Source organism: Carassius auratus, unplaced genomic scaffold, assembly GCF_003368295.1.
Source record: "Carassius auratus strain Wakin unplaced genomic scaffold, ASM336829v1 scaf_tig00216324, whole genome shotgun sequence".
NCBI lineage: Eukaryota > Metazoa > Chordata > Actinopteri > Cypriniformes > Cyprinidae > Carassius > Carassius auratus.
The window spans coordinates 267561-292673 of record NW_020528509.1 but is presented as its reverse complement, the minus strand read 5'-3'; the positions used below and the strand labels follow the sequence as shown (position 1 = coordinate 292673).

General features: G+C 37.2%; 2 protein-coding genes across 2 annotated transcripts; one reads left to right on the top strand and one right to left on the bottom strand.

The window, feature by feature from the left end:
• The first annotated feature begins 286 nt into the window (after positions 1 to 286).
• LOC113097512 (alpha-2-macroglobulin receptor-associated protein-like) lies at positions 287 to 3818 on the top strand. The gene is made up of 8 exons (XM_026262736.1): positions 287 to 547; positions 746 to 890; positions 1107 to 1237; positions 1356 to 1476; positions 2173 to 2328; positions 2412 to 2494; positions 2620 to 2796; positions 2887 to 3818. Exons 1-8 carry the CDS (start codon positions 392 to 394, stop codon positions 2953 to 2955), a joined length of 1038 nt encoding a protein of 345 aa, XP_026118521.1. The 5' UTR covers positions 287 to 391; the 3' UTR covers positions 2956 to 3818.
• Positions 3819 to 3896: 78 nt separating this feature from the next.
• Positions 3897 to 24006, bottom strand: LOC113097510 (protein Dok-7). The gene is made up of 11 exons (XM_026262735.1): positions 23829 to 24006; positions 23659 to 23704; positions 21872 to 22102; positions 19429 to 19629; positions 14007 to 14126; positions 10904 to 11011; positions 8834 to 9648; positions 7097 to 7154; positions 5848 to 5928; positions 5616 to 5762; positions 3897 to 5312 (listed from the first exon to the last, which is right to left on the bottom strand). The coding sequence occupies exons 1-11, from the start codon at positions 23880 to 23882 to the stop codon at positions 5173 to 5175; spliced, it is 2001 nt and encodes a 666-aa protein (XP_026118520.1). The 5' UTR covers positions 23883 to 24006; the 3' UTR covers positions 3897 to 5172.
• Positions 24007 to 25113: the final 1107 nt, after the last annotated feature.

The following is a 25113-nucleotide window of genomic DNA, read 5'->3' as shown; positions in this document are numbered from 1 at the left end:
ATGAATAATAGACTTTAGGGATGTCAGTGTTTATGATCTAATGAGATTTCAAATGTAATCTTGTGGGCAGTTTCAATGAGCAGTTGACTGAAAAATGTGCTTCCCTACATTCCAAATGCGTGGATCGATCTCATTTGCGCCTTGTTACTAGGAAACGAGCATGCAGCGCTGTGTGGGATTTGAAGTCTTTAAACGTCCAGTCACTCGCTCTAAACCGCGAGTGTCTGAGTATTTTAAAACTACAAAACCCATGATGCAATGCGCAGCTGGACGTTCAGGCATGAGAACGTCATATGATTCTCGTAGCGCTTCCTGAATAGCGCCGCAGATGCCATAGAAAACACTTCACACTTTCATACCTTTTGTAACTGAGCTTGTGTCAGAAACGAAAATGCAGATTCTGATTTGGCTTTCTTTGTTTGCTGTCGGAGCAATGGGTGGGAAGTACTCGCAAGAAATGAATGAACAAAAGGCATCTGATAAAAACAACAACCAGGTGGAATTCAGGATTGCCAAACTAAATCAGGTTTGGGAAAAGGCGATACGAGTAAGTAATGTGACATAAAAATATGCAGTGTATTATAAATGTACAATAATTAATTTTGGCCAGTGTTATGGGATATTCTGCTTGTCCATCTTTTATCAGTGTTTAAATCTCTATACTCCAGTATGACTGCTCATGAAATACTGGGTTTCTTTTGAACTTTATAATGTATGCAACTGTCTATCACCATTTCTGCTTCAGATGCAGCTTGCACCGGTGAGACTCTCAGAACTCCACAGTGACCTGAAGATCCAAGAGAAAGATGAACTTCAGTGGAAAAAACTGAAAGCAGAAGGGATGGATGAGGATGGAGAGAGAGAAGCCAAGCTCAGACGCAATTTTAATAGTAGGATTTGACTGTTTCTGTGGCATGTGATATTCAAAGACTCATGAATAGCTTGACAACCGTTTTTTTCATTTGTTGACATATTTTCTATTGCTACTGGAACCTGGGACAATACATAATAAAGAGAAAATGCTATTGTGTTTATGATATGAAGTACACGGATAGCTAAAATGACTGTAGCTTTCAAATAATAAATATATTTGTTTGTTTGCACAGTTATTTTAGCAAAGTATGGAATGGATGGGAAAAAAGACACCCGGACACTGGACAGCAACAGACTGAAAGATCATGATGTTAAAGAGGGAGACACATTTGAAGACCCAAGGCTGGACAAGCTGTGGAACAAGGTAACTGATGGGATGAAACCACTACGGAGTGTGAATGTGTAACTCATTTGCAGGTTTACAGACTTGTTGACTTATTACCAACTTTGCTTAAATGTTCTCTTCAACCTTTGATCCTCAGGCTAAGACTTCTGGAAAGTTCTCTGACGAGGAGCTCCAGACCTTGCAGAGAGAATTCCGGCACCACAAAGACAAAATCAATGAGTACAACATTGTCATGGACACTGTCAGCCGGACAGAAGGTTAGAGTTCAGTGCCAAGATGTTATGTCAGATGTGTAATTTTATTAAAGGGATAGTTTACCTAGAAATGAAAATGTGATGTTTATCTGCTTACCCCCAGGGCATCAAAGATGTAGGTGACTTTGTTTCTTCTAATGCACATGGGTTCATTTCAGATAAACATCACATTTTCATTTTTGGGTGAACTATCCCTTTAAGTTCTAAGAATAGAAAAGATCCCTGAAAGGTGGAATGAGACAAGACTATTTCTAATATGTTTATTTTTGCCAGGTTAATTATATAAAGAAGTATAATGCATTATTGGACCTAACTAATCACAACTGTTCCTTTGAAAACAGCAGCACGGTCACACCTCTGGTGTTTGAATCACGTTTTTTAACAATAAAGGACTCAAATGCAAGTGGTGGAGAAATAGCTGCTAATTAACTGATTTGAGAACATAATATCAGGATAATGTTGTTTCTGAGATGTTGCTGTAACGAAAATGGCTTCTCAGGACTTTATTCTGTCTTTTTGCTTCAAAGTTTAATGTATTACAGGTTCCTAGCTTAAGGACCATAGTAAGCTAACAATGCTTTTGGGAAGTTTTATAATGGGGCTGTTTAAATTCCAACTGAGCAGATTCTCACAATCTTTTTCTTAAAATTTCAGATCCTGCTGAATAAATAATGTCTCTTGCACTCTTCTTTCCGTCAGAGATCCATAAGAATGTAATCAGTCCTCTGGAGGGTGACATGAAGGACGATGTTCTCCATCAGAAACACGCAGATCTGAAGCAGAGGATGAGGTACCTTAACCAGGGCTTTGAACGACTCCGCAAGATCACCCATGAGGGTTACAGTGCTGACAGTGGTGGGGACCTTTGCTAAGGTTGAATTCATGTTTCATAAATGAATTGCCTCATGACTTTCTAATGCTCTCGTTGTCTGTGGTAGAATTTAAGGAGCCACGAGTCATCGAACTTTGGGAGATGGCAAAAAGATCGAATCTCAGTGAAGATGAACTTGACTCTCTTAAAGTAAGCTTCACTTATTTCGTTACATGAGCACCATACCGATCATTAATGCTAAATATTGTATTTCAGTTTTATTTTACTATTCAAAATTCCTGAAGTTTCATTTGTTTTCTTCTTCTCTCATTTAGGAAGAACTTAGACACTTTGAAACAAAGGTGGAGAAGCACCAGCACTATCAGGAGCAGCTGGAACTGTCTCATCAGAAGCTGAAGCATGTGGAGGCCCTGGGAGACGAAGATCACATCATGAGAAACAAAGAGAAATACAACACTCTTGCTGAGAAAGCGCGAGAAATGGGTTACAAGGTAGATCTGCAAAGGGTTTTAGAATAACAACTTTTATGTTTGTACTTGGTGGATCTTTAATAATCCCATCACACTTTTTTTTTTCTTTAGATGAAGAAACACTTGCAGGACTTGACGAATAAGATTTCCCGAAATGGATTGCAACACAATGAACTCTGAATACCATTTTTGTAATGATGACAGCACTACTGTTAGCTAGAACTGGTCAGAGGTCACACATGCTGTATTCCAAAATATTAGCCAACACAGATGGGCCAGGGTTATAAAGGTAGGGCATTTTGTACGTGAAATTAACATTTTCATTGGGAAGCCAGACTACATGATCGTTTTATTTTAAACAGTACTGAGCAGTGATGACTTCTGCTTTTGTTGGTTATTTCCCGTTTTCTTTGTGAAGCGAATGGCTACAAGCTGATTTAGCCAAAACGCGGTTGCATGTTGTTCACATAGTACTATTAATTTTGCACATTGTTGTGGCTTAATTATTTAACACAAGTTGCTAAACAACAAATGCACAAAGAAATATGTGTAGCATCCCACAAAAACTGGGTGCAAAATAATTCAACATTCCTCCACAACATGAGCACAGAGAATAACCTGACACATAAAAAAAAAAGCTCTCTAGGGTTTTCAGTATGAACAGTTCCTAATCAGTAATTCTGGTTTGGCAAGGCAGACCTCGAGTCCACTATGATATTGACTGGATCTCTAAATAGCACTGGATACAAAGCCCATCACCGTGATTGACAGTGTGTTCCCAAGGTAGACTTCAACATCCTCACTGTTTAAACAGTTCCATCAGTTACACGTTTGAGATTTGTCATAGAAATTCTAATATAAATTTGCACTAATTCTTTCTAATTGTACTGTTATCACTAACTAGTATGTGATTTAAAATCCTCATATTCATAAAAATATGGTAATCCAGCATTGTAATTAATTATCATGAATTATCATTTGTACAAGTCCACATTCTGCTCATTTCATGGTACACTTTTCATAATAAAACAAACTTCCAAAGCCTTTGTTTTCTGTGTCAAATGGTTGCTATGCTGAACTGTAGACAAATGCATCAAGCATTAAAGGACAAGCAATGTTAGTCACTGATGTATCATTTTTATTTCTACTGCTATAGTCAACATAGAAATTTCAGAAAATATTTGAAAAAAAAAAAAAGTTTATGAAATATTTAAATGTGTAAATGTACAGAACAAAATTGGTCACCAATTAAGTATATATTTACAGTCAACAGTTGTTGCAATTGGGATCTGCTTTCAGATTTATAACCTTTTAATTCTACATGAATTTTAGCCATGGAAAATACATTCATACACAAAGTTGCACATAATATACAATGCAGCAATAAACTTAAAGGGATAGTTCACCCAAAACTAAAATTTTATTGTGAGCCTCACTTATAAAGTTTTAAATATGAATTGAACACAAATGCATCGATTCGGTTCAGGGGCTCTTTTTTAACTCCCCAGAGTTGTGATGCATATTTTATAATAGATGGACTGCACTTTTTTTGGGCTTTAAAATCTGGACCCCCATTCATTGCTATTATAAAGCTTGGGAGAGCCAGGACATTTTTTTCATATAACTCTGATTGTATTTTTCTGAAAGAAGAAAGTCCTATACACCTAGGATGGCTTGGGGGTGAGTAAATCATAGGAAAATTTTTGGTTGAACTATGCCTTTAACATTATACCGTGCAGCAGCAGTTCAACTCAAAGCCCAACAAAGTCCAACCCAATTTTCAAAGGCCCTCCGATATTTTTTTGTTTATATGGTTGTATGTATTATTTTCTGATATTAATTTAGAGTAAGATCTTTGTATTATATTAGCAATATATTTAAGTCATATGGAGGCCCCCAAAGTGGACTTTGAACCCTGTGTTGAGAACCACTGAAATACAGTGGAGTCTGAACGTCTGAGAGACCACTACCAAATATTATTCAAATATACATTTCTCTAACAAACATTTTTTCAGCATAACAATTAAAGTTAAAGGTTGAAAAAAAGGTAAATGAACTGAAGAATTTCTTAACATTTGCTCTGTTTTTTTTTGTTGTTGCTTTAAAAATGACAACTGGCATTTGCGCTGCATGAACTCTGAACGTTTGTGTAAAACCTGATAATGCATGCTTTGTGTTTCAGTGGATGCAAGAAAATTATTAAAAGTTGTTTTCAAAAATGTGCTCACAATTCAAAAAAGTGACTTCAAATATGAAACCATCTTAAAAGGTTATATTAAATATATAAACAAACATTTTAATTAACATTTTTTAAATGCACAAACCCGGTTTAAAAGGGAAAAAAAATCTATATTTTCAATGTGGTCTCAGACGTTTTGACTCCACTCCGTTATATTTTCAGGTGAGTGTTCCTCTCCTCTTCTGTTCTAGTTCCTGTAGTCTCTCCTCTCGGCCCTGTGCATGCTGGGCTCCCACCCTCTGTGCGGTCTCAGTTGCAGTGATGTCAATGTGGGCATATTTAGTGCTGGAGCCGGCCGCTGTTCATAAACACACACACAAAACCCAATCTATTTAAAAACTTTATTTATTTTATGTGCAATACCCTTTTAATATTTTAGAATAATCTATAAACACAGCTGGATGTTCATTTGTTTTCAAGCCCAAAACAGGCTGAAAGGTTTGGAAGCAGTAAGATTTTTTAATTCACAGAAATGTATTTTAGTGTATTCACAAGGATACAATATCACTGTTTTTACTGCATTTGTGATCAAATAAATCCATTTTTCAGGTTGGAGCCATGATCAAATATGGGTAGTATATATGAGAGGAACACAGAGTACCTCTAACAGTGTGGCTTGACTCTGGACGGTCCTGCAGATCTAACTCCATATAGTGCAGCTGTCGTTTAGATGTAGGACTGATGGGGATATTCACATAGTTAACAGAATCACCTTGAAGTTTGTCAATAACTGTCAGTCCTGCCTCTCCTGCAAGACCAGAACACAAACCCGATTCATGAAACAGTGATCAGAGCACGATATAATATATTAGAGGGGCATCTATCTCAATTACCATATTCTCCAGCTCTGAACTGTGGCCACCTGGATGCTTCAGTCATGAATGCCATCTGCTCATAGTAGCCTTTTGGATCAGCTGAGAAGGACAAAAAAACAAGAATGAATCACAAGTAAGCCATTCATTTACAATCAAAACACACTGTGCTTCATTTTAGCTCAGAAATTAATAAATTGTTATTCAGCAGAAAACAACACGACTTGGCGTATTGCACACACAAAAATAAGATATCCAGTGAAAACAAAGCATCATAATTTCTCCTCACGGTTACTATTTTTAGCTATAACATGTCAATGCTGATACTAGAATCACTTTTTCAGTCCAAATAGACGTGGAGGTCTGGTTGAAAGCTTTATGTACTTAAAGGGTTAGTTCACCCAATAATGAAAATTAGCCCATAAATTACTCACCCTCAAGTCATCCTGGATGTATTGTATATGACTTTCTTCTTTCAGACAAAGACACTCAGCAGGTGTTGCATGCATTAGTCCAAAATAAGTTTAATAAAAAGCACCGAACACATCGGCCAAGCAGAAAAACTTATCGACCGATGCCGATATTTGAAAAATGGCCATGGCGATATATCGGTCGACCACTATTTAAAACTCAGACATTCATTATCAGTGTGGATTTGCGCAGCTTGTCAGGTAACAACGACTCTGTGTAGTAACAGCTGTTCTATGTGAAATCACGCACCTGATGGAATTTACCACTGATTAAAGAACCGGCTTTACTGACGAGATGCGCATTAATTATCAGCTGATATTTATCGTGCACCCCTATATATAATTTCCCCCCACTATTCATTTGTTGTGTATCCCAAAATGTGTTATATGTTTTAAGTCCTAGTGTTCTCTACAGCATTACAGTTCAGTCTTACGATAAATTTAGTGAAAATGAATCAGATTAAAATGATTATTACAAAATATGACCATATTTCCATAAGAGTGTTAAATTTTATCACTAAATGAATGTTGCCCATTTTTAAAGACCAAGGAGAGGGAGTGGTCATGGTGAAACATCCAATTATTTGGTATCTCTGAAAAACCCTGAATGTGCTCTGTACAAGACATCTAGACAAAACTGTGACATGTAAGGTTTCAGAGAAAATAATGTCCTCTACAGAGGACAAAACTCCATAGCTGGTAGTCAGGAGGATATGAGCGTTGGCGTGGATTTAAGCAAATCAAATCTGAGCATATGCACAGTTTATAAATGAGGCCTTTTAAAACTGTATAATGCTCACCGTCAGGCATTTGCTCCTCAGAACTGCTTCTCATCTCACACCTGCTCCTCTCCTCCACCTACAAAAAAAAAAAACACACACAATTGATTGCGAAATTCCATTCAGAAATCCCAATTTGACTTGTTTAATGATGTATTTATTTACTTTAATTGATTAAACCAGCTATTTCTGCTGCTTCTGCTGTCGTACATCAGCAAAAAAAATTCTAAATCACTGTTGACCTAAATAAATGTGACAATATATTATCGGATCATATTTCCTACAGCTTTAGCTGTTGCTACGTTTTTTTTTTTTTTTTATTAAACTTGCATTGACTGACTACACCAACACCTAGTACAAGCCTGAAGATGTGCTTCTGGCCACAATAAGCAACTGAAAATGTACCACTAGTGTAAAAAAAAGTATTGAATGCTTTAAGCCACATTGCTGAGAGTGAAATGTTTTTCAGTGTGAATTATTGATTGCCCTGAATAGAAAAACTTAAAAATGTCTGCTCAAAGCAGGTTGTTTTATTTTTGTTCAGATCAACTGACCAACACATTTAAATTCATTCTGCAAACTGGTTGTGCCTCCCCACTGATGCATCAGCGTGATGGCTGAGCATGATCCAGAGACAAAGACGGCTGGAACAATCTTTGGATTTGTGCTGGAACGCTGGATTCTGTGATTCTGTGAGTGCATGACGAAAAACTGAAGCTCAATCAACACTGCCCTGATCTGTTGCAGACGTCCAAATCTAGAGAACAGTTTGTCAGTATACTTTGACAAAAGATGCATTTAAACTCAGAAATAGCTGAGCAGTTAACCAGTTTAATCAAAACAAATTCATCATCTCATCTGCCACTTTTAATTCTCTGTCAATGTTTGTATGGTTCATCAACTGGACAAAATCGTTCTGAAAATGATTCCAACAATACTGTTTCTCTATGCCTTTATCATTATAGTTATAGTGTGGACTCTGCCATTTTTTAATATTGAGAAAGATTTTTAGAACTATATCTTTATCGTTGTCTTTATAGTTATCATGCTTGGTGTCAACGGGCCTTAACAGGTTATTTATAAAGACATTTAGGAGTATTTCAGTAAGTAATTAAACCTTTCTGGTTCCAATTCCAATCATAAATTGCATTTATAAATGTTACAAAATACTTTTATTTCGAATAAATGCTGTTCTTCTGAACTTTCTATTCATCAAAGACTCCTGAAAAAGTGCATCACAGTATCCACAAAAATACTAATCAGCACAACTGTTTTTTTTTTACATTTATAATAAGAAATTTGTATTGAGCACTAAATTAGCATATTTGAATGATTTCCGAAGGATCATGTGACACTACAGTCTGGAGTAATGGTTGGTTCAAAACAGTTAGCTTTTTCAACACAAAAATAAATTATAAAATATATTAAAATAGAAAACAGTTATTTTAAATTGAAAAAAAATCACAATGTTATTATATTATAATACAATGGTATTATACTTATGAATAAATAAGCACTGCAGCATTGGTGGATATATCTTTAAAAAACATTTAAAAAAAAAACTGACAAAATGTGTCTGTTGTCATATTAAGAACCAGCCAGTAACTACACTGATTTAAATTTATTAAAACTAAAAAAGAGCAGATTGGAGTCATTCATTCTGGGATTTGCCTACACTGGTTGCACTATATGAGTCAGTAAGAAAACAAATCAGTTCATATAAATCATTTTTTCTGAAATTAAAACATATCTTGTTACCTTTCCTCCCCCACAGTCAGGACAGATGGCGGGCTGTAATTGCAGTGTAGTGGAACCTTCAAGGGCCGCTGCTCCTTCACCACCCCAGCTGAATCTCTGTGGGGCAGTTTGTTTGGGGGTGGCATCTGCAGAGACGCCCTCTGGTCCCAGAGCTCCACATTCAGGCCTCTGTGCCTGGCTTGCAGCAGTCAAAAACTGCTCCTGATGTTGTAGGACCTTGCGAGGGATATCGTAATGCTGGAGAGGTGGAGTGGGTACCTGGTAGATTTGAGCAGCCTCTCTGAGAGGACACACACACGGTTTGTGCTCAGGAATTAATGGAATTGTTCGTACTGTAGTGTTGATAAGGAAGTTAGAGTTTGAATTGGGGTTTTGAGGGAGGCTTGTTAAGGAACCAAACTCATCAGTCTCTCTATGCCCAATATCCATGCTACCAGTGTAGGAGGAGAAGCTTCCAGAATACGAAGAGTGGCTTCCGGTGGCAATACCACTGTCTGTTGAGCTCTGGCGTCCCGCATCTTGAAGGCCTCTGGGGTGAGGAGGCTTGGATGGGGGGCGGAGCCCTCCCATCATTGCTCCATATAGACGCTCGTCACTGGACGTGCTGACAGAACAGGCTGTACTCTTAGATCCCGTAACTGCTAACAGGGGAGATGATGATGATGAGGGTTCGACAGGGGTGGGGTGTCTGACTGGCTCAGGCCATATCGTCAGGCGGCTGCCCAGGCTGTTATCAGAATGGCTGGTCTCAGACGAGGAGCTGGAGATGCTCCGATCATCTCCTGCCAAGGAGGTGCCATAACTGAAGGTGGAGGCTGACCAATTATGACAAAGAGAGGATTGGATTAACAAATAAAGCCTGTAAACTGGCTTCCTGTTAGAAGTGTACATGAATTTCAATAAGGTAGTGACACAAAAAACAACCACGATTTGAGTTATATAATGATGTTTGGTGTTTTTTTTTTTTTTTGGTAGAACACAAAGGAGAACTTTTAAAGTCTTTTAAAGCCATATGATCTGCAAAACAGACTGAACTTTACATCTATCACTAGGGCTGCTCCGATCACGATCGGCCGATCGTTAATGCGCAAATAAACGCTGAAAATGAACATGGATTTGCGCATCTTCTCAGTTAACAATGGCTCCGTGTAGTAACAGCTGCTCTATGTGAAATCACGCACCTGATGGAATTTACCGCTGATTAGCGAACCGGCTTTACTGACGAGATGCGCATAATGATCGGCCGATCGTGATTGGACCAGCCCTCTATCACTACATGTTTTTCTGGAGAACTTTACCCTGACTGGCTGTTTCTGGTCAAGTATTTGATGAACAACATGGCTAGTTTCATGTCTTTTGTATCACCTTTTGCTCTCTTTCTTTTTTATAGGATAAAAAGGTAACACTTTAGTTAGGGACCAATTCTCACTATTAACTAGTTGCTTATTAGTCTGCCTTTTGTTAGCATATTTGCTGTTTATTAGTATTTACAGAGCACATATTCTACACGACCATATTCTACATCCTTAATCCTATCCAACAACTACCTTACTAACGATTAATAAGCAGCAAATTAGTTGCCAATGGCGAGAATTGAACCTTAAAATAAAGTGTGACCTAAAATAATTCAATATTTCTTCTATGCTTATTTACTTATCTGGTAAACAGATTCAAAATAAGCAGTAGTATAAAGTCAGTCATCAGATAAATCTCTTCAGGATGAAGTTTCAGACTTTAGTTTGACTACATTCTCCCTTACAAAACCGTGCCCTTTGACATATAGTCTTTTTTGCACACAAAGCATTTGAGTGGCTTTTATGTGAAGGCTTTTATGATCTTTCTCTGTTGCTTTTATGGCCCTTTTGGAGCTTGACAAACATTATGTACTGTTGCTGTATGAAATATGTAAAGATTCTTCAAAAATTGCCATTTTGTGATCCACTAAAACTAGAATGGCATGAAGATTTTAGTAAATTAATTTATAAATGAAAGGTTATTTACAAAAACCTTTTATTAGGAATAAAGCAGCCTCCTCTGAGTGTATATTTCATGTACAGCTTCTTGTATTACCTGCACTGCTGTGGTGACTACAAATGGACAGCATACTGAGTCGTTTCTCTAGCTCACTGGCCTCCTGGCTAATCCGGTCTTCTGTAGATGATGGGTTGGCACTGGGGTCTATGGAAACAGAATCTCATTAAATTTGAATTAAACTAATACAGTGAACATTCATCATTCATTCGCACATGCACCAACATATATCCTTATGACCACACAAACATACACCAGACAGCACTGATTTGTCTCTGAGCATTAAGTCATATATAATCCATCTCTGTTGTATCACTGTCTCTGCTGGCAGAATTACTGGAGCCACTGGCCACATTTATCAGTTTCTGCTGGTACATCTCAGACACAGCCTCACAGCAATAATCTCTCACACAAGCACTCACACACATGTATCCACACTCACACACAGAATGCTTTGAATATGGCAGAAGGTTGGTAACCATTCTCCCTCACAATAGAATAAATCAGGACACTGAACACAAAGTGCTTAAATGAGACAATAAATCAGTCAGGGGGTAACAAATAAATAAAGGGTCTTGAAAAAGACACAACTGGGACAAAACAAGAGCAAAGAAACAGCAGAATATAGCATAGAAAAGTTGATATGGAGGAGGAAAATACTCACAGACTATGCACAGTTTAGTGGTGGATATTAACCTTCTTCGCATGAAAAGTCAATTTCACGTGCAACAAGCATTCAAGGCAATGATATGGGCAACAAATACACTGAAAAAAATTATATTTCACATGCAAGCAAAATTGCAAGTTGCTTCTATACAGCAGTTCTGCAGAATATATGTGTGTTAAAATATTTATAATACAGTTTGAATAAGCTGCTCATTTTTGTGCATGTGCAGCTGAAGAACAGTACTGATAATGTGAAGATAAAAAGCTAAAAGAGCATTTGCTTTTTGCATATTTAAAGAGGTTTGTCATTGTACAATTTATCTGCTCTGTGACATTCCTCCGCAGAATACAGAATAAAGTAAGAAGCTGAAACAGAAAAGTGACTTGGCAATCAATAACCTGTACACCTAATATATCACTGGGAAACTCTTGCACAACCTTCACTGAATGTCAAAGGTTAAAATGCATCAAGTGCACTTAATTAATGACACTTAATGACAGCCAGAACATTCCTTGGCATCTCAGTATGATGGACGACAGATGAGATCTTAATGTAATGTGGCATTACATTAATCTGACAATTCAAAGAATGTGTTGTCACGAACGTCGAAGTAAACAAACTTTAAGGCTTTTGATTTATATATTTATACTTTCCTACAGCAATCACTGAGGAAAGTAAATGCTGGAAAAGCTTTCAACATGATTACAAAGCAAGCTATTATCATCACCAACATCAAACCTGTGCAGAAACTGATTGTGTTGTCTTTGTTGTTGGTCCACACAGTAATACAGATAGATCTTTACTTATTTTGAATAATCTTAATTTTAAAGCTGTGGTACACAACATCAATGTAATGAAGGGGGAAAAACAACACCTGTCAAAACGTAAGTCCACACAGTATAGATCACCTCTGTAAACGGGTCTATGTAAATGAGTAGTCATTTAGCACATACTTTTTTCAAAGCAACACAGTACTTTTATTACAAGTAACAGCCCTGGAGCAGCCTGGGCATAATATTGAAGCTTCACAGATCAATTTTTGTAGGGTTCGAACTATCCTAAGCTCTCTCGGACTATGTAGAAAGCCATTTTAACTACGGCTATGCCAATTTTAGCTATGAACCACAGAAAAGCTTTAAGCCACTTCATGTCCGTATCCTTACATGTTACTGACCGTGTGTCAGCTCTCTACAGGTTTCTGTTCACACAAATCATGGCAGCACACAAGCTTTCTGCTAGACTATATCATTTCAGCTCAATATCACTGGCTCAGCAGCTCAATTAAATGATTCTCTGTGTTTCAAAGTGACCCATTGATCTATAAATATGTCAGACTCATTAAGGTTTAATATACTATTATGCTTACATGGCAAATCGATCAATAAACTAAATGTGAATCTTACATTGATTTTCATGATGATAATTCAGTATTCTGGAAATCATGTTATGTTCCATTAAAAAGATATGCAGCACACAGATATTATTATCCTCTGTCAAGATGGAGCCATTGAGTGCCTACTGTATATAGATTCAAAAAGTGACTGCCATTACAAAGTAAGACTTGTTGAAGTTCATTAAACTTAATGAATATCATTTAATATGGCATCCTGCTACAGCTACATGTAAAAATCTGCCAGTGCCTTTTTAGTTATAAAAATATTAACTTTATAACTACTGATAATTGACAGTCACAGAATTTGGCTAATGAAAATATTAGGACAAATGTGCAATTGCTATGTAAGTTTGTTTAAGTAAGTAAGTGTACTACACTTCATAATTCATTATGAAATCTGAAACTAGGGACAGAAATTCATTATACAGTTTCAGAATAATTTATTACCTCTCATGTTCTGTTCGGGGTCTCAGAGACTCTTTTAAATATAAGAGCTGATTATGAACAACATTACAATTTGATAACGTTTCAAATGCCTTGTCACATTAAAAATGTTACATTACTTACAGTATGTTGTGGAGATCTTAGGGGATCGCGTTTAATAACAATAAATAATGCAATGTTTTTACATCATAACATTCTGAATTAGTACAGTTCAGTTCATTTTTTATTGTTTATTTTCATTTCACATTTCTGAGAAGTGCATACCTACTGCTTGGCAGATATTCAATAATATATATTGGGTTTTGATTAGATTAAATAAGTCTCTAAATTAAAATGAAAGGAAAATAAAAAGCTAATTTAAAAATTATTAGTAGTATTGCATATACATAATTGGACTCCAAACACTGAACCAGTAGTCAATCTAAGCAGAACATGAGTGTTCTGGAAGAGATAACGAGAGAGAGGGAAACTTGACACCACATATCAATCATACATAGAGCTTAGAAACAGATATGCGCACACAGCTGACATCTCACGCACATCAAGGCAATCTAATGAGGCCAGCAGTGAGGACAAGGCAACTCTGAAATCTTTGAACTGAGATCTTACATCACACACCTCCACAAATATGAACTCACCTGGCAGGACTGGACGCAGTCCAAACGGCCCCCTGCTTGGCGATATGCCACGAACGATGCAGTCGAACAAAAAACTGATCTGTTCTCCTTCTGCACATGCAAGGAAGAAAACACCAGCCCCTAGAGAGACAGAGAGAAGAGAAATAGCTCCTTAATGTTTTGAGCCTGTTTTATTCAAAAGACATAATGCACCAAATTCAGATTGCTATTAATTGTCCATAGCACTGAATCGAAGATTAGTTTCAGTAATGACCACAAGATTATTACAAATGGGTAACATCAAGCTATTCCTCTGAGCAAATGGGAACGTTCACATTTCACTGATTCAGAATAAATGAATTATATAGACTAATTCAAGTCAATGGAACCAAGTTCATACATCATAAATGCATCAGACATTCAAAGTTTATTGTAAAGGCTAATTGAAGCAAAGTTTTATCACTGAAGACTGATCATTTCTGTTTATATGTGCTGAGGATCTGATGGAAGTAATCCCTTTGAGATAAGAACAATTTGATTAAACTTTATTTTTGCACTTTTAATCGAGCATAATTTATTATTCATGAAATAAGAGGAGGATTGTGTACCAAGAAAATCTGCTTTGGTTCCACACCTCCTCCATACAAACATCAATAGCATCTACAAAGCCTGCAACACCTTTCAAACTAAAATAAGTGCTGGCAAAAGCATGACTGAATGTTACTGAAAAACATAAGCTATTAAAGAGCCTTGAGGATTGAGTACAACGTGAAAAGTGGGATAACAAAGGCCTTACTTGCTGTCAGATGCATTAATGATTCATCCACATTCAGATTATGACTGTTTTTCTTTGTAGAACATGATGAGGAAAGAGACTTAGGCAGTCTTTCATGGAGGTAAATATAGTCCTGTCAAATCCATCAGCGTCACTGTGGAGACGTTGGGCAGTATAGGAGTGACAGTCCTTTATAAAAATAACCATAACACCCTTAGCTCTTGGTTTCATAATTCATAAACACACTGGCAGGCTATTAATACTTGAGGCATGTGGCCATGTCTGTGGCTATTTACCATGTCCTAATTTTAAGAGAATAAAAGGCCTACATTTGCTTTTTTATAGTAAAGCTACATTAATTTTCACCATCACCATTCATTAAAAATGAATGCAAAATCCTGTCCCACAATGCAAAGCGGTTCACCTTCCATTTTCAGTTTTACAAATTAATTCTAAGTATCAACTTAGTTTTTATATTTTCTTGACTTTTTAATGTGCCATATATCACGCAGTGTTCAATAAAAGAAGCCAGTATTACAGTCTGAACATGGATTGTCTTATACACCCTAAGAATTTTTTATGCAGTATATAAAGTTGTATAACTAAATGTATGGCTCACGTACAACAACTCTAATCAGGTTAAGCTCAAACACTTTCAAAAGCTTGTAATTACAATTGCATAGTCAGTTTCAACTTGTTTGTGATCTCATGACATGTTTTTTCATTGTTGATGCCAGCCAAATTGTTACACAAATGCCCTACCTGAAAGCAGGGAAAACAGTGATCTACAATCTGTCCAAGTCTGTTGACAAACTAAGCCAGTGAACATACTCACAGACGTTCACTCTCTGAAATCAAGCGAGACAGCTGACACGCTCACTAATTGCACTGCCAGTATGTGTTTTGTCACCGCATGTGGCCTGTGACATTGAATCGCACTAGAAACAGCAACAAGGCCATATTTTCAATTAAATTCACTCTGTCCCAGAGCAACCAACTGCTGAATTACACAAATGGCAAGGGGAGGGACATGACCTCTATGTGGCTCTGTGTGGTGGTCAATCTGTAATGAGGTGAAGCACTGGCTAACAGATACATGCTAATGTTATGACAGAGTAATTATTTCACTCTTATCTAAATGAAACCGGATAAGAGAAATGGGATGACATCCCATTTTCCTGCGGTGCTCCTAGACACCACCAACCTTGGCTGGAAGGAGGCAGTCATCTGGTGTCTCTGATCTTGGACTCCTCTGTTATCGAGTCAAGTCTCCCAGCGGTTAATATGGCAAGCCCTATGAACATTAATTAACCCCAAAACCTACTCCAGTGCCTGCTCCTCGCAAGTACCTTCCAGAGCGCCCCAGGCCCCAGAGTTCTCTCCAGTGTCGACCCAGAGCATAGACCAGGGAGGGCTCCTGGTCCCCCTTTAAGCACATTGAGTGCTCTTGGTCCCAGGTAAAGCCCAGTCAATTTTACCAAATATCTTTTTTTTTTTGGAGGGGGGGGGGGCAGTAAGGCTCCAGCCGTAGAGTCCAAGGTGGTGGCTCGGACTGTGGCCTTGGAGGCTGCTCCGCCATGGTCACCTGAGTCCCCTTCTCTGCCACGGTGACCCCCGAATGGGTACTACTCTAGAGGCCCTCTGTCCTGAGGGACCTCCAGAACGCCCTCCCTTTTGGATGTTATGTGGCGTGAGGACACGCCTTCCGGGCATTATGTCAGACTGTTTCCCTTCATCTTGTAACCATATTTCTATTTCCTTTTCCTCTCCTTGTTTCATTTAGGTCATTAAGTTCCAGCTGTGTGTTCTCGTTTAGTCTTCTTATTTAAGCCCTGTGTTTCCCTGTCTCTATCGTCTGCTGTTAAATGTCATGCCTGAGTTCCAATGTGTATGCCTTTTTGTTCAATTAAATTCTAAGTATATTATTCTCCAGAGTCCCCTCGTCCCTCCTTTGTGCAGCGTGACAGCATAAGCTGTTAGTAGCAGATCTTTAGCTTTGCATTTTCTGCACTGATTTCGAAGGAATATTTTTAAATTACACAATATAATTGGTATGGTATCTGCAAACAAAGTAAAAAAAAAAAAATAATAATATATATATATATATATATATATATATATATATATATATATATATATATATATATATATATATATATATATATATATATATATATATATTTGAATCTTGAATTGTGACTATTTTAAAAAAAAATGTACACCATAATTTAAATATTGTTAGATGTTCTACATATAACATTGAACTTTTATATTTTACATAGTAAATCAAAACTAAGGATGCACGATATATCAGCCACCATAACAATATCGGCAGATATATGTAAATTTTTTCTGTTATTGAACCAATAAGAGAACAAGTCTGGAATCTATTACCAATAAGAGAACAAGTCTGGAATCTATTACCAATAAGAGAACAAATCTGGAATCTATTACCAATAAGAGAACAAGTCTGGAATCTATTATAATAAGATTATTAGTTACTGTAAAATAATGTAAAGGAATCTTTGTTCGCCTGTATTTTAGTGCGTTGTTAAAGGTCGTGTGGATCCACAACGGATTCACACGACTAGCACCATTAAGTTTGTTTGTGCATTTACAGTCTTTTGTGCAAGTGTACGCTGTAATATTGTGTTTATTTTATGCATATATTTCAGATTTTTCTCATATAGAATGGGTTTGGTTAAGCTGTAGCCTATAGAGGGTCATCTTAAGCTCAGCACACGCAGCTCAAACAGCAGCTTACAACATTAATAACTATGAGATTGTCATTATATATAACATTTATGAGAACACTATTATAATAAAATGTTATGAATTCTTTCGGAGAGCCAAGAGCGTGTCCATGACACATCTGACTATCCGGGGTTTGTAGCGCGGGTGTATTGCAATGTTGGAAATAGTCTACTTATGTTTTAAACCGTGAAGTCGAGCAAGTGAATATCATAAAAGTAACATGCAAACTTTGTGCAAGTCAAACTTATGTCGGTGAACCATGACAGTAAAAGTAAAAACTGACGGTGCTTTCGACATCTGACGACGCACGCATTAACAGTGCGTATTCTCTCAGAGACGACAAGAGACGAATCTCCTAATATGTGGTATATACATTGGTTTTAATTTATTTCTTTAATGTTTCTCTTGTGGCCCGAACATAGTGAAAACAATGAGAAGAAACATTATTCTGCTCTTGTTTCATTGGTAAAAGTGAAGTGAAAAAGTGACGTGACATTCAGCCAAGTATGGTGACCCATACTCAGAATTCGTGCTCTGCATTAAACCCATCCAAAGTGCACACACACAGCAGTGAACACACACACACAGTGCACACACACCCGGAGCAGTGGGCAGCCATTTATGCTGAGGCACCCAGGGAGCAGTTGGGGGTTCAGTGCCTTGCTCAAGGCCACTTTAGCCATGAGTATTGAGGGTGGAAGAGAGCGCTGTTGATTAACTCCCTCCCACCTACAACTCCTGCCAGCACCAAGACTCAAACCGGCGACCCTCTGGTATCTAGTCCGTCTCTCTAACTATTAGGCCACAGCTGCCCCTAGTGTTACTAAAATGTAAAAAGTGTTACTAAAATGTAAAAGTTTTATTTAGGCTATAGGGCTATAATTCATTGTTTAACATTTAATGAATTATTGGTTATCATATCAGCCAAAATAGTTGTATCCCTAATCAAAACAAATTACATTTTATCTACAAAAATAACAGAATTTTGTATGAACGTGCATGGCATGTGTAACTTTCTAAATGATTTTGGAAGTGACTTAAAAAAGATTTAGTTACTTTGTGATTTACAGCTTTTTGTAAATTTCTGCAGGTTTAGATTTTGTGCAGAACTAGAAGTGACTTATGTTGCACTAATGTACTACTACAGCAATGAGAGGTACGTTTGGAGTCTGGTGTCCGATTTGAGCACCCCTGCCCCCTCAAGTTCCTCCACTTGGCAGGAGACCTTTCACATGCCGCCTCGCCATCTAAACACATAAAACTGCCCAGAGTTCCCTGCATAGCGCATTCAAACAGCATCTAACAAACATCCTGAATACCATTAGAAGTGATAGATTAATTTCCCTGATTATAACTGCACTAACACTCTTTTCTGTTGTGACATGGCTGTCATTATAAAGAAGTTTCGTATAAGATGGAGCATTAAAGCTGCTGAAGCTACAGAACAGCTGCAGATGGATTTGCCAGAGAAGCAGCTGGTGGGTTTCACTGGTGCTAACGCAACATCTTATACTGAAGCACATCACACATTACCACAATCTGTGTGGGTGCACAAAACTAATGTGTACTGATTCTGTAAGTATGGGGGAGCGAGAAAATGAGAGTGGGGGTGGGGGAGAAGGAGTGTGAGGTTATCTGATTTTCACATTTACTATTGGCAAACACCTCTGTGCTACTTCCACCGCAGGGAATATTACTAAGACCAAGTGAAAAAGAGGCAGAGAAGGAGACAACTTTGTACAAGAACAAACTACACATTCAAAGCAATCAACAAGGGAATCTTCTCAATGAATAAAAAGCAGTAATCTGCCAAAATAAAATAAGAGAGGCGTCCAAGAATCTCTTCCCATCTCAAAAAGAAAATTCAATAAAGAACAGCACCGAATGAACAAAAGAACAACAACTTGAACTTACAGTAGCCACATCGTGTCCCTCCCTCAAAGACAAATCCATTAGGTACAGCACCATATCGTCTTAAGTCTGACAGTTTCCATTGGCCGATGACAGTAGGAGGGAGTTCTCTGGCGATGACAAGCAAGTTGTTGCACAAATGCAGTGAGGCAGGGCCACTTCCTAGTTTGGTGCCAGGCTGAACGTTGACACTGAACCTGTGGACTGAAAGAGAGACAAGTTTAAGAGGAGCTTATATCTTTAAAATTAGAGCATGTTGACTGCAATCACAGCAAAGCAGTTGTTCACGAGACATTCTGGAAAGGCCTAATTTAATCCCTTCGGCTATAAGGACAATACATTGCAATTAAAAAAAATTTAAAAATCACTGTACATTGACTCACTGTACATTTTTTTATCTGTATAATACTACAGTTTTAGTAAATTTCTTAATTCATATTTTAAATGAATGTAGGAGATGAATTAATTTTTTCATACGAGCATATTTAGCAAATTAATAATATGACTCAGTCTGATATTCATCACATTTTCTTTGTACCAAGAGGTAACAGCACCATATCAAATTGGAAACTGTCAAAAATACATTTAAACTACAGCGTAAGTAATGAACGGGTTTCAGATCCTTCGACCAATTCATGATTTTCTAGTTTTTTTGGACACTAATGAAAATGTTAACCGACTCAAAAGGTCAAGTCATAATCAAATCGAACTACATTATGAATTGCAAGCAAGTTTTGTTATGTTATGTTTATATTATTTATTTATTTATTTTATTATTATTATTATTATTTATTTATTTATTTTTACCTTGTTTATAATAAATTTTGGATATTTATTTTGTCTTTTTTTGGCACCCACAACTGTAAATTTACTAGTTAATTTATTTCAAATACAATACATAATTTATGGGCCTGATTAACCAACTCAGGTGTGAACAAAGACTCCAAATCATTAGAAAAAATACCACAATTTATCATAATAGAGACAAGTAATCAATACAAACCTAGCAAGTATAATTAATGATACAGCTTGTAAGCATATGTGTGCGTGTCTTGCATCAGCAATGGGATTATCTTAATTATTAAATATTAACTTAATTTATATATTTATATATATAAATACTATTCCATTGCGTACAGTGTCAATACACACAATCATCATATGATATGTTTTATATTTTATACGATTTATCAACTTAGCAAACGCTCTCACATGTCTATCGATGATCAACCAAAGCTAGGCGCTCATGCATCAGTCATGAGCAACCTTCTACACAACAGTATGTTAAGGTAGTTTAGGAAGAAACCAATAAGAGCAACAGACCGGAATGGAACATCAGCACCATCTATCATCGTTCTCTGATTGCCTTAAAGCAAAACAAATAAATAAACAAACATGGGACCTGAAAATCGACGAGGCATGAGAGCGAACAACACATGCATTCAAAATTGTTAGCATAACAGCTGCCAAACAAGAGCTTTTTTTTTTTTAAATCAAATGAGACAAACATCAGTCATAAACCAGACTATTCCATTGTCATTCAAGGTTTTAGATGAGTACGTGGAAATGAAAACTTTCATTTAAAATTAACTCAAGTCATCTTTTAGTATGTGCACAAGTGAAAAACCCAAGTGATCTTATGGAGTATCACACATCACAGGGTCCCAATTATAACTCCGCTGCTTTCTCAAAGGGCACGACTTGAGAGTGTATGTGTATGTGGGAGAGCAAAAGAGTCAGCCGTCTGGGTGTAGGTGTATGTCAGTACGTGTTTCTCAAGGGTGTCTGGGATTAACAGAGCCAACAGCGATCTTGACTCATATAGTGCCCTAGACAAGATCAAACGCTAGCACCCACGATCCAACACCTACCCACAATTACTTATGTACTGATTAAATATATTTGCTAGAAAGATATTACAATAAAACAAATGAGAGACTGAAGCAAATATTTGAAAACATTTTAAAATTTCACCTGAAAACAGTGAAAGTAGGTTGCGAACACATGGACCTGCTCAAAAAAGTGTCCTGCTAAATCACGATGTGAGAGCGAGCGAGCATTCATATAAAAAAGTGCTGTAGAAATACAAGAAGTAATAATTATCTAAAAATATGTAAGAAGAATTAAGGACTTGACTTACAAATAAAAAATTAGCATTCGTATTAATGCACTAAAATTGTCTGATATATATGTCTTTATGTGCATGTGTGTTTGTTTGTGCACGCATTTTGGTGTTATATTTTCCTTTGGGGCTTGACACAGACATCCATTGGATGGCTATCATATGATTTGTCCAAAAACAAAAATTATTTTGTGATCCACATAAAAATAACAGCATGCAGGTTTAGAACAACATAAGGATGAGTAAATAATGACAGAATGTTAACTAATGGTCATTTTTCATCTGATCAGTGTGTTCACACACACACACACGCTCTTCTCTCACCCTCTCCGAGACTGTAGCGGATACGAGCATCCCAGGCCAGAAGAGACATTTTGTTGTCGAAGCCCAGCATGACAGACTGGCTCAGGCAGAGCAGACTGAGCATGTAATTCACTCCATCAAACCCCTGAAGAGCCTCCAGTCCACAGATATCCCTCAGCGTGGCCTGACTCCTCTCCCGCTGTCCTTTACTCTTCTCTCCACGCTCCTTATACACCAGCAAGGTCAGGCAGTCTGAGACAGAGTCAAGATTACAGATTCATCACAAATGCATCTCAGAGTAACAAGAATTACAGTGGTAATACCATAGTTTCTGGATGTTTACTGTGACAGTATCATCTTTGGAGTTCCATATAAATATCACTGTACACAAAATCATTAAGCGCCATGGGTGTAAGTATCATCTAATGTACCACGGTACCATTCATGTCAAATAAAATCCTGCAGATGCTGTTTCTTTAAAGCAATAAAAAGTGTGCTTTTTCTTTTCATCTCAATACTGTGTTTGCACTACAATTGCAGCAGTTGATGTCATAATTTGCATAATGATCAGGAATTGCAACTGACAAAATAACAGATGCATCGGATGCAATTACCAAGCCATGAAATGTAAACTCTCTTTCCATAAACTAGTGTTGCGTGTGAGACAGCGACAAGCTATTGTCTCTAAATCGCATCCACTTTTTGGCTGTTTTGAAAATGAGGTAATGTTTTGTTTTTAGATTTCTATACAAGAGAACAGACCTCTACATCACCAGACTTCTAAAACAGTATGTGAGGAGTCAAGCAGCTGTCATAACATACATCAAAAGACACAGTGATCCATGAAAGCAACTGGAGACTAACCTAATAAACAATGAGAGCTTCAGGCGACAGGGATCCAAAAATGACCTATCCGCTAGCCAAGATCACCTAAAGAAGTTATGTAAGTGTAGCGAGAATGCTGATGAATATCATAGAGGCCATAGATAGCTGTCATGCTTTTAACTCCAGACTGTGAATATTTCTCAAGGGAAGTTTATTTTTCAAATGTATAGATGCATAGCTTTAAGTTCTATTTAACAAAATTCTTCTGAACATTTATACTATTATTACACAGGAAAAAGTTTATTAAACAACATGTTGGATCCATTCTAACAACACAACCTGTCACTACAATACACTAAACTGAATGCAAGTATAATAAGTAAAACAATTATGAAAAATAATAATAATAATAATAAATAAATAATGAATGAAAGAAAAAAATGGAAAAAGTAAGGTCTTTTTATTTTGCAGCTTATATGGACTCATTGCGTCCCTTATACAAATGGCATTAATAAATGTTATAATGTATGGGTCAACATACGCTGTGGTAAAAATATGATGGCATTTGTTGGTTGGATTTTAGCTTAAAGGACAGAATTCACTAAAAGTTTGAAACTAATATACAAAACTATAGATTTGTCTGCACAGAAATTTAACTGAAAAAAAAACGTCGATGACAACTAGTACTTTGTACTATAATTTTGAAGTTTACATTGTACCTGTTGGTCCTAAAAACAGCTCGAGCCAAAGTGAATTGCGACACCGTGACACGTGCACCGAGAGTGTCATTCCAATAACGCTCTTAACGACCCTGCCAATACCTCACATACCGTCACGAGGGGGAAAACAACCGTGACAGCGCTTTGTCAGGTCTTTGCTAAGCATAAAGTACGTTTATGGAACAAAACAGCAACTGAGATTAATATTTTATAATCTCAACAGCGTTAAACAGCAGCGTAAAAAAAAGTTTTCTGTATATTTACCTGCAACCGGCGAAGGTTTCCGAAGAATCACCCATCTGTTTTTCCACTGTAAACGCAGGGAAACAAAACAACAAACAAAAATTCTGCTCAAGTATACAAACAAACAAAAATATACGTTTTTGAATAACACTGAAAGACACAATAAAATAAGTTTGCGTTGTTTTAACCACCTTTTTCCCCTCTCGAAGTCTGACTTGTCCCTCTACAACAACCGTATCCGTCATCTTGTGTCATGGTTCCCGACAGCTGTGAGCGGTCCGCGGCAGTGAGGGGGTCACTTTCAAAATAACCTCCAGAGCTGCCTGCACTGCTGCAACACGCACAAACTCTCTCACCCACATAACTCACACGTGCATTGGCCCACCCTCTTTGCACAGAACTGCACTGCGAGGCAAAGGTTTTTACAGTTGTTCAGTGGGTCAAGGTGGCAAGTTAAATGGTGCCAATTTAATTTGCTGGACAAGTGATGCAAGCATTCCTGCAAGGTTCAGACAGTCAAGTATGTGCTTTAAGAGACAGGTAAACAAACAGGGCATTATGTGAAGTGAACTGCTAAAATAATACTGGATCATCTCTATAATGTACGATAAAACTGTTAGACCACATAAATTATAATGTAATAATACCACCTTTTTCTTTAACGTGGAAGTAGGTCTGCACTTCCGGTTCATTTGGGAAATGATGAGAAGTATAACAATATGCAGTAAATGGTAAAACTGTTTGCACCACAAACCATGTGTTCATAATTAAGATAATAAATTTAAATAATTTGGTAAGATACACCAATTTTCTATATCAAGTACCAAAACTGTTAGCTGGACGCATTATGAGACCGGAAGCCAGATCCATAGTTTTACAAATGTCCGTGCCCAATTTTACGGGAAGAAAAAGGTGGATGGGAACTCTTCAACAGGATGTAGCGCTCAGAAGGGACTCATACTATATGCCAACTCAGTTCACAGTGGGGGATTAACTGGGGTATACAGTAAACACTTAACACAAGTGAGATGGGAATCTCAATTAAGTGTCTATAGCCTGAAGGCACAACGCCAGTTTTCCTTACTGGAGGAATCAGTTCATGTCTGATTCCATTCAGGTTCCCGCAGAGAGCATTTTTGTCTTCAGCAGTAATTTCCCTGCAAATAACGTGACTGTGTAGAGGCTTACCTCATGCCTGTGTCATTTAAAATGCATTTACTTGAAATAACCTGATAGTAAAACACAATATTCATGAAACTACATTTATATTATTTATGTCCATAAGAGAAGCTTTCTTCCTAAAGTGAACACAAAGTGCATGTATTATGTAAATGGAAATTACCGAAACAGGCAGTTAAAAGCTGCAGTTTTTTAGGGCCTTAATCAAATAGGCAAATTTGTTATGATTATATTAGTGCATAATTTTTATGCTGGATAATGTGGATCAATAGGTTTTTCTCATTCGAACTTGATTTA

What these genes read in the sequence shown, in the direction of transcription:
- LOC113097510 (XM_026262735.1), bottom strand. Translation starts at nt 23,882, where the DNA reads ATGACGGATACGGTTGTTGTAGAGGGACAAGTCAGACTTCGAGAGGGG. An exon ending in ACTGCGTCCAGTCCTGCCAG is followed by an intron (nt 11,012 to 14,006) that starts GTGAGTTCATAT and finishes CTGTTTCCATAG; the next exon opens with ACCCCAGTGCCAACCCATCA. An exon ending in CTGACTGTGGGGGAGGAAAG is followed by an intron (nt 7,155 to 8,833) that starts GTAACAAGATAT and finishes TTTTTTTTGTAG; the next exon opens with GTGGAGGAGAGGAGCAGGTG.
- LOC113097512 (XM_026262736.1), top strand. Translation starts at nt 392, where the DNA reads ATGCAGATTCTGATTTGGCTTTCTTTGTTTGCTGTCGGAGCAATGGGT. An exon ending in CACTGTCAGCCGGACAGAAG is followed by an intron (nt 1,477 to 2,172) that starts GTTAGAGTTCAG and finishes TCTTTCCGTCAG; the next exon opens with AGATCCATAAGAATGTAATC. An exon ending in GGGTTACAGTGCTGACAGTG is followed by an intron (nt 2,329 to 2,411) that starts GTGGGGACCTTT and finishes TGTCTGTGGTAG; the next exon opens with AATTTAAGGAGCCACGAGTC.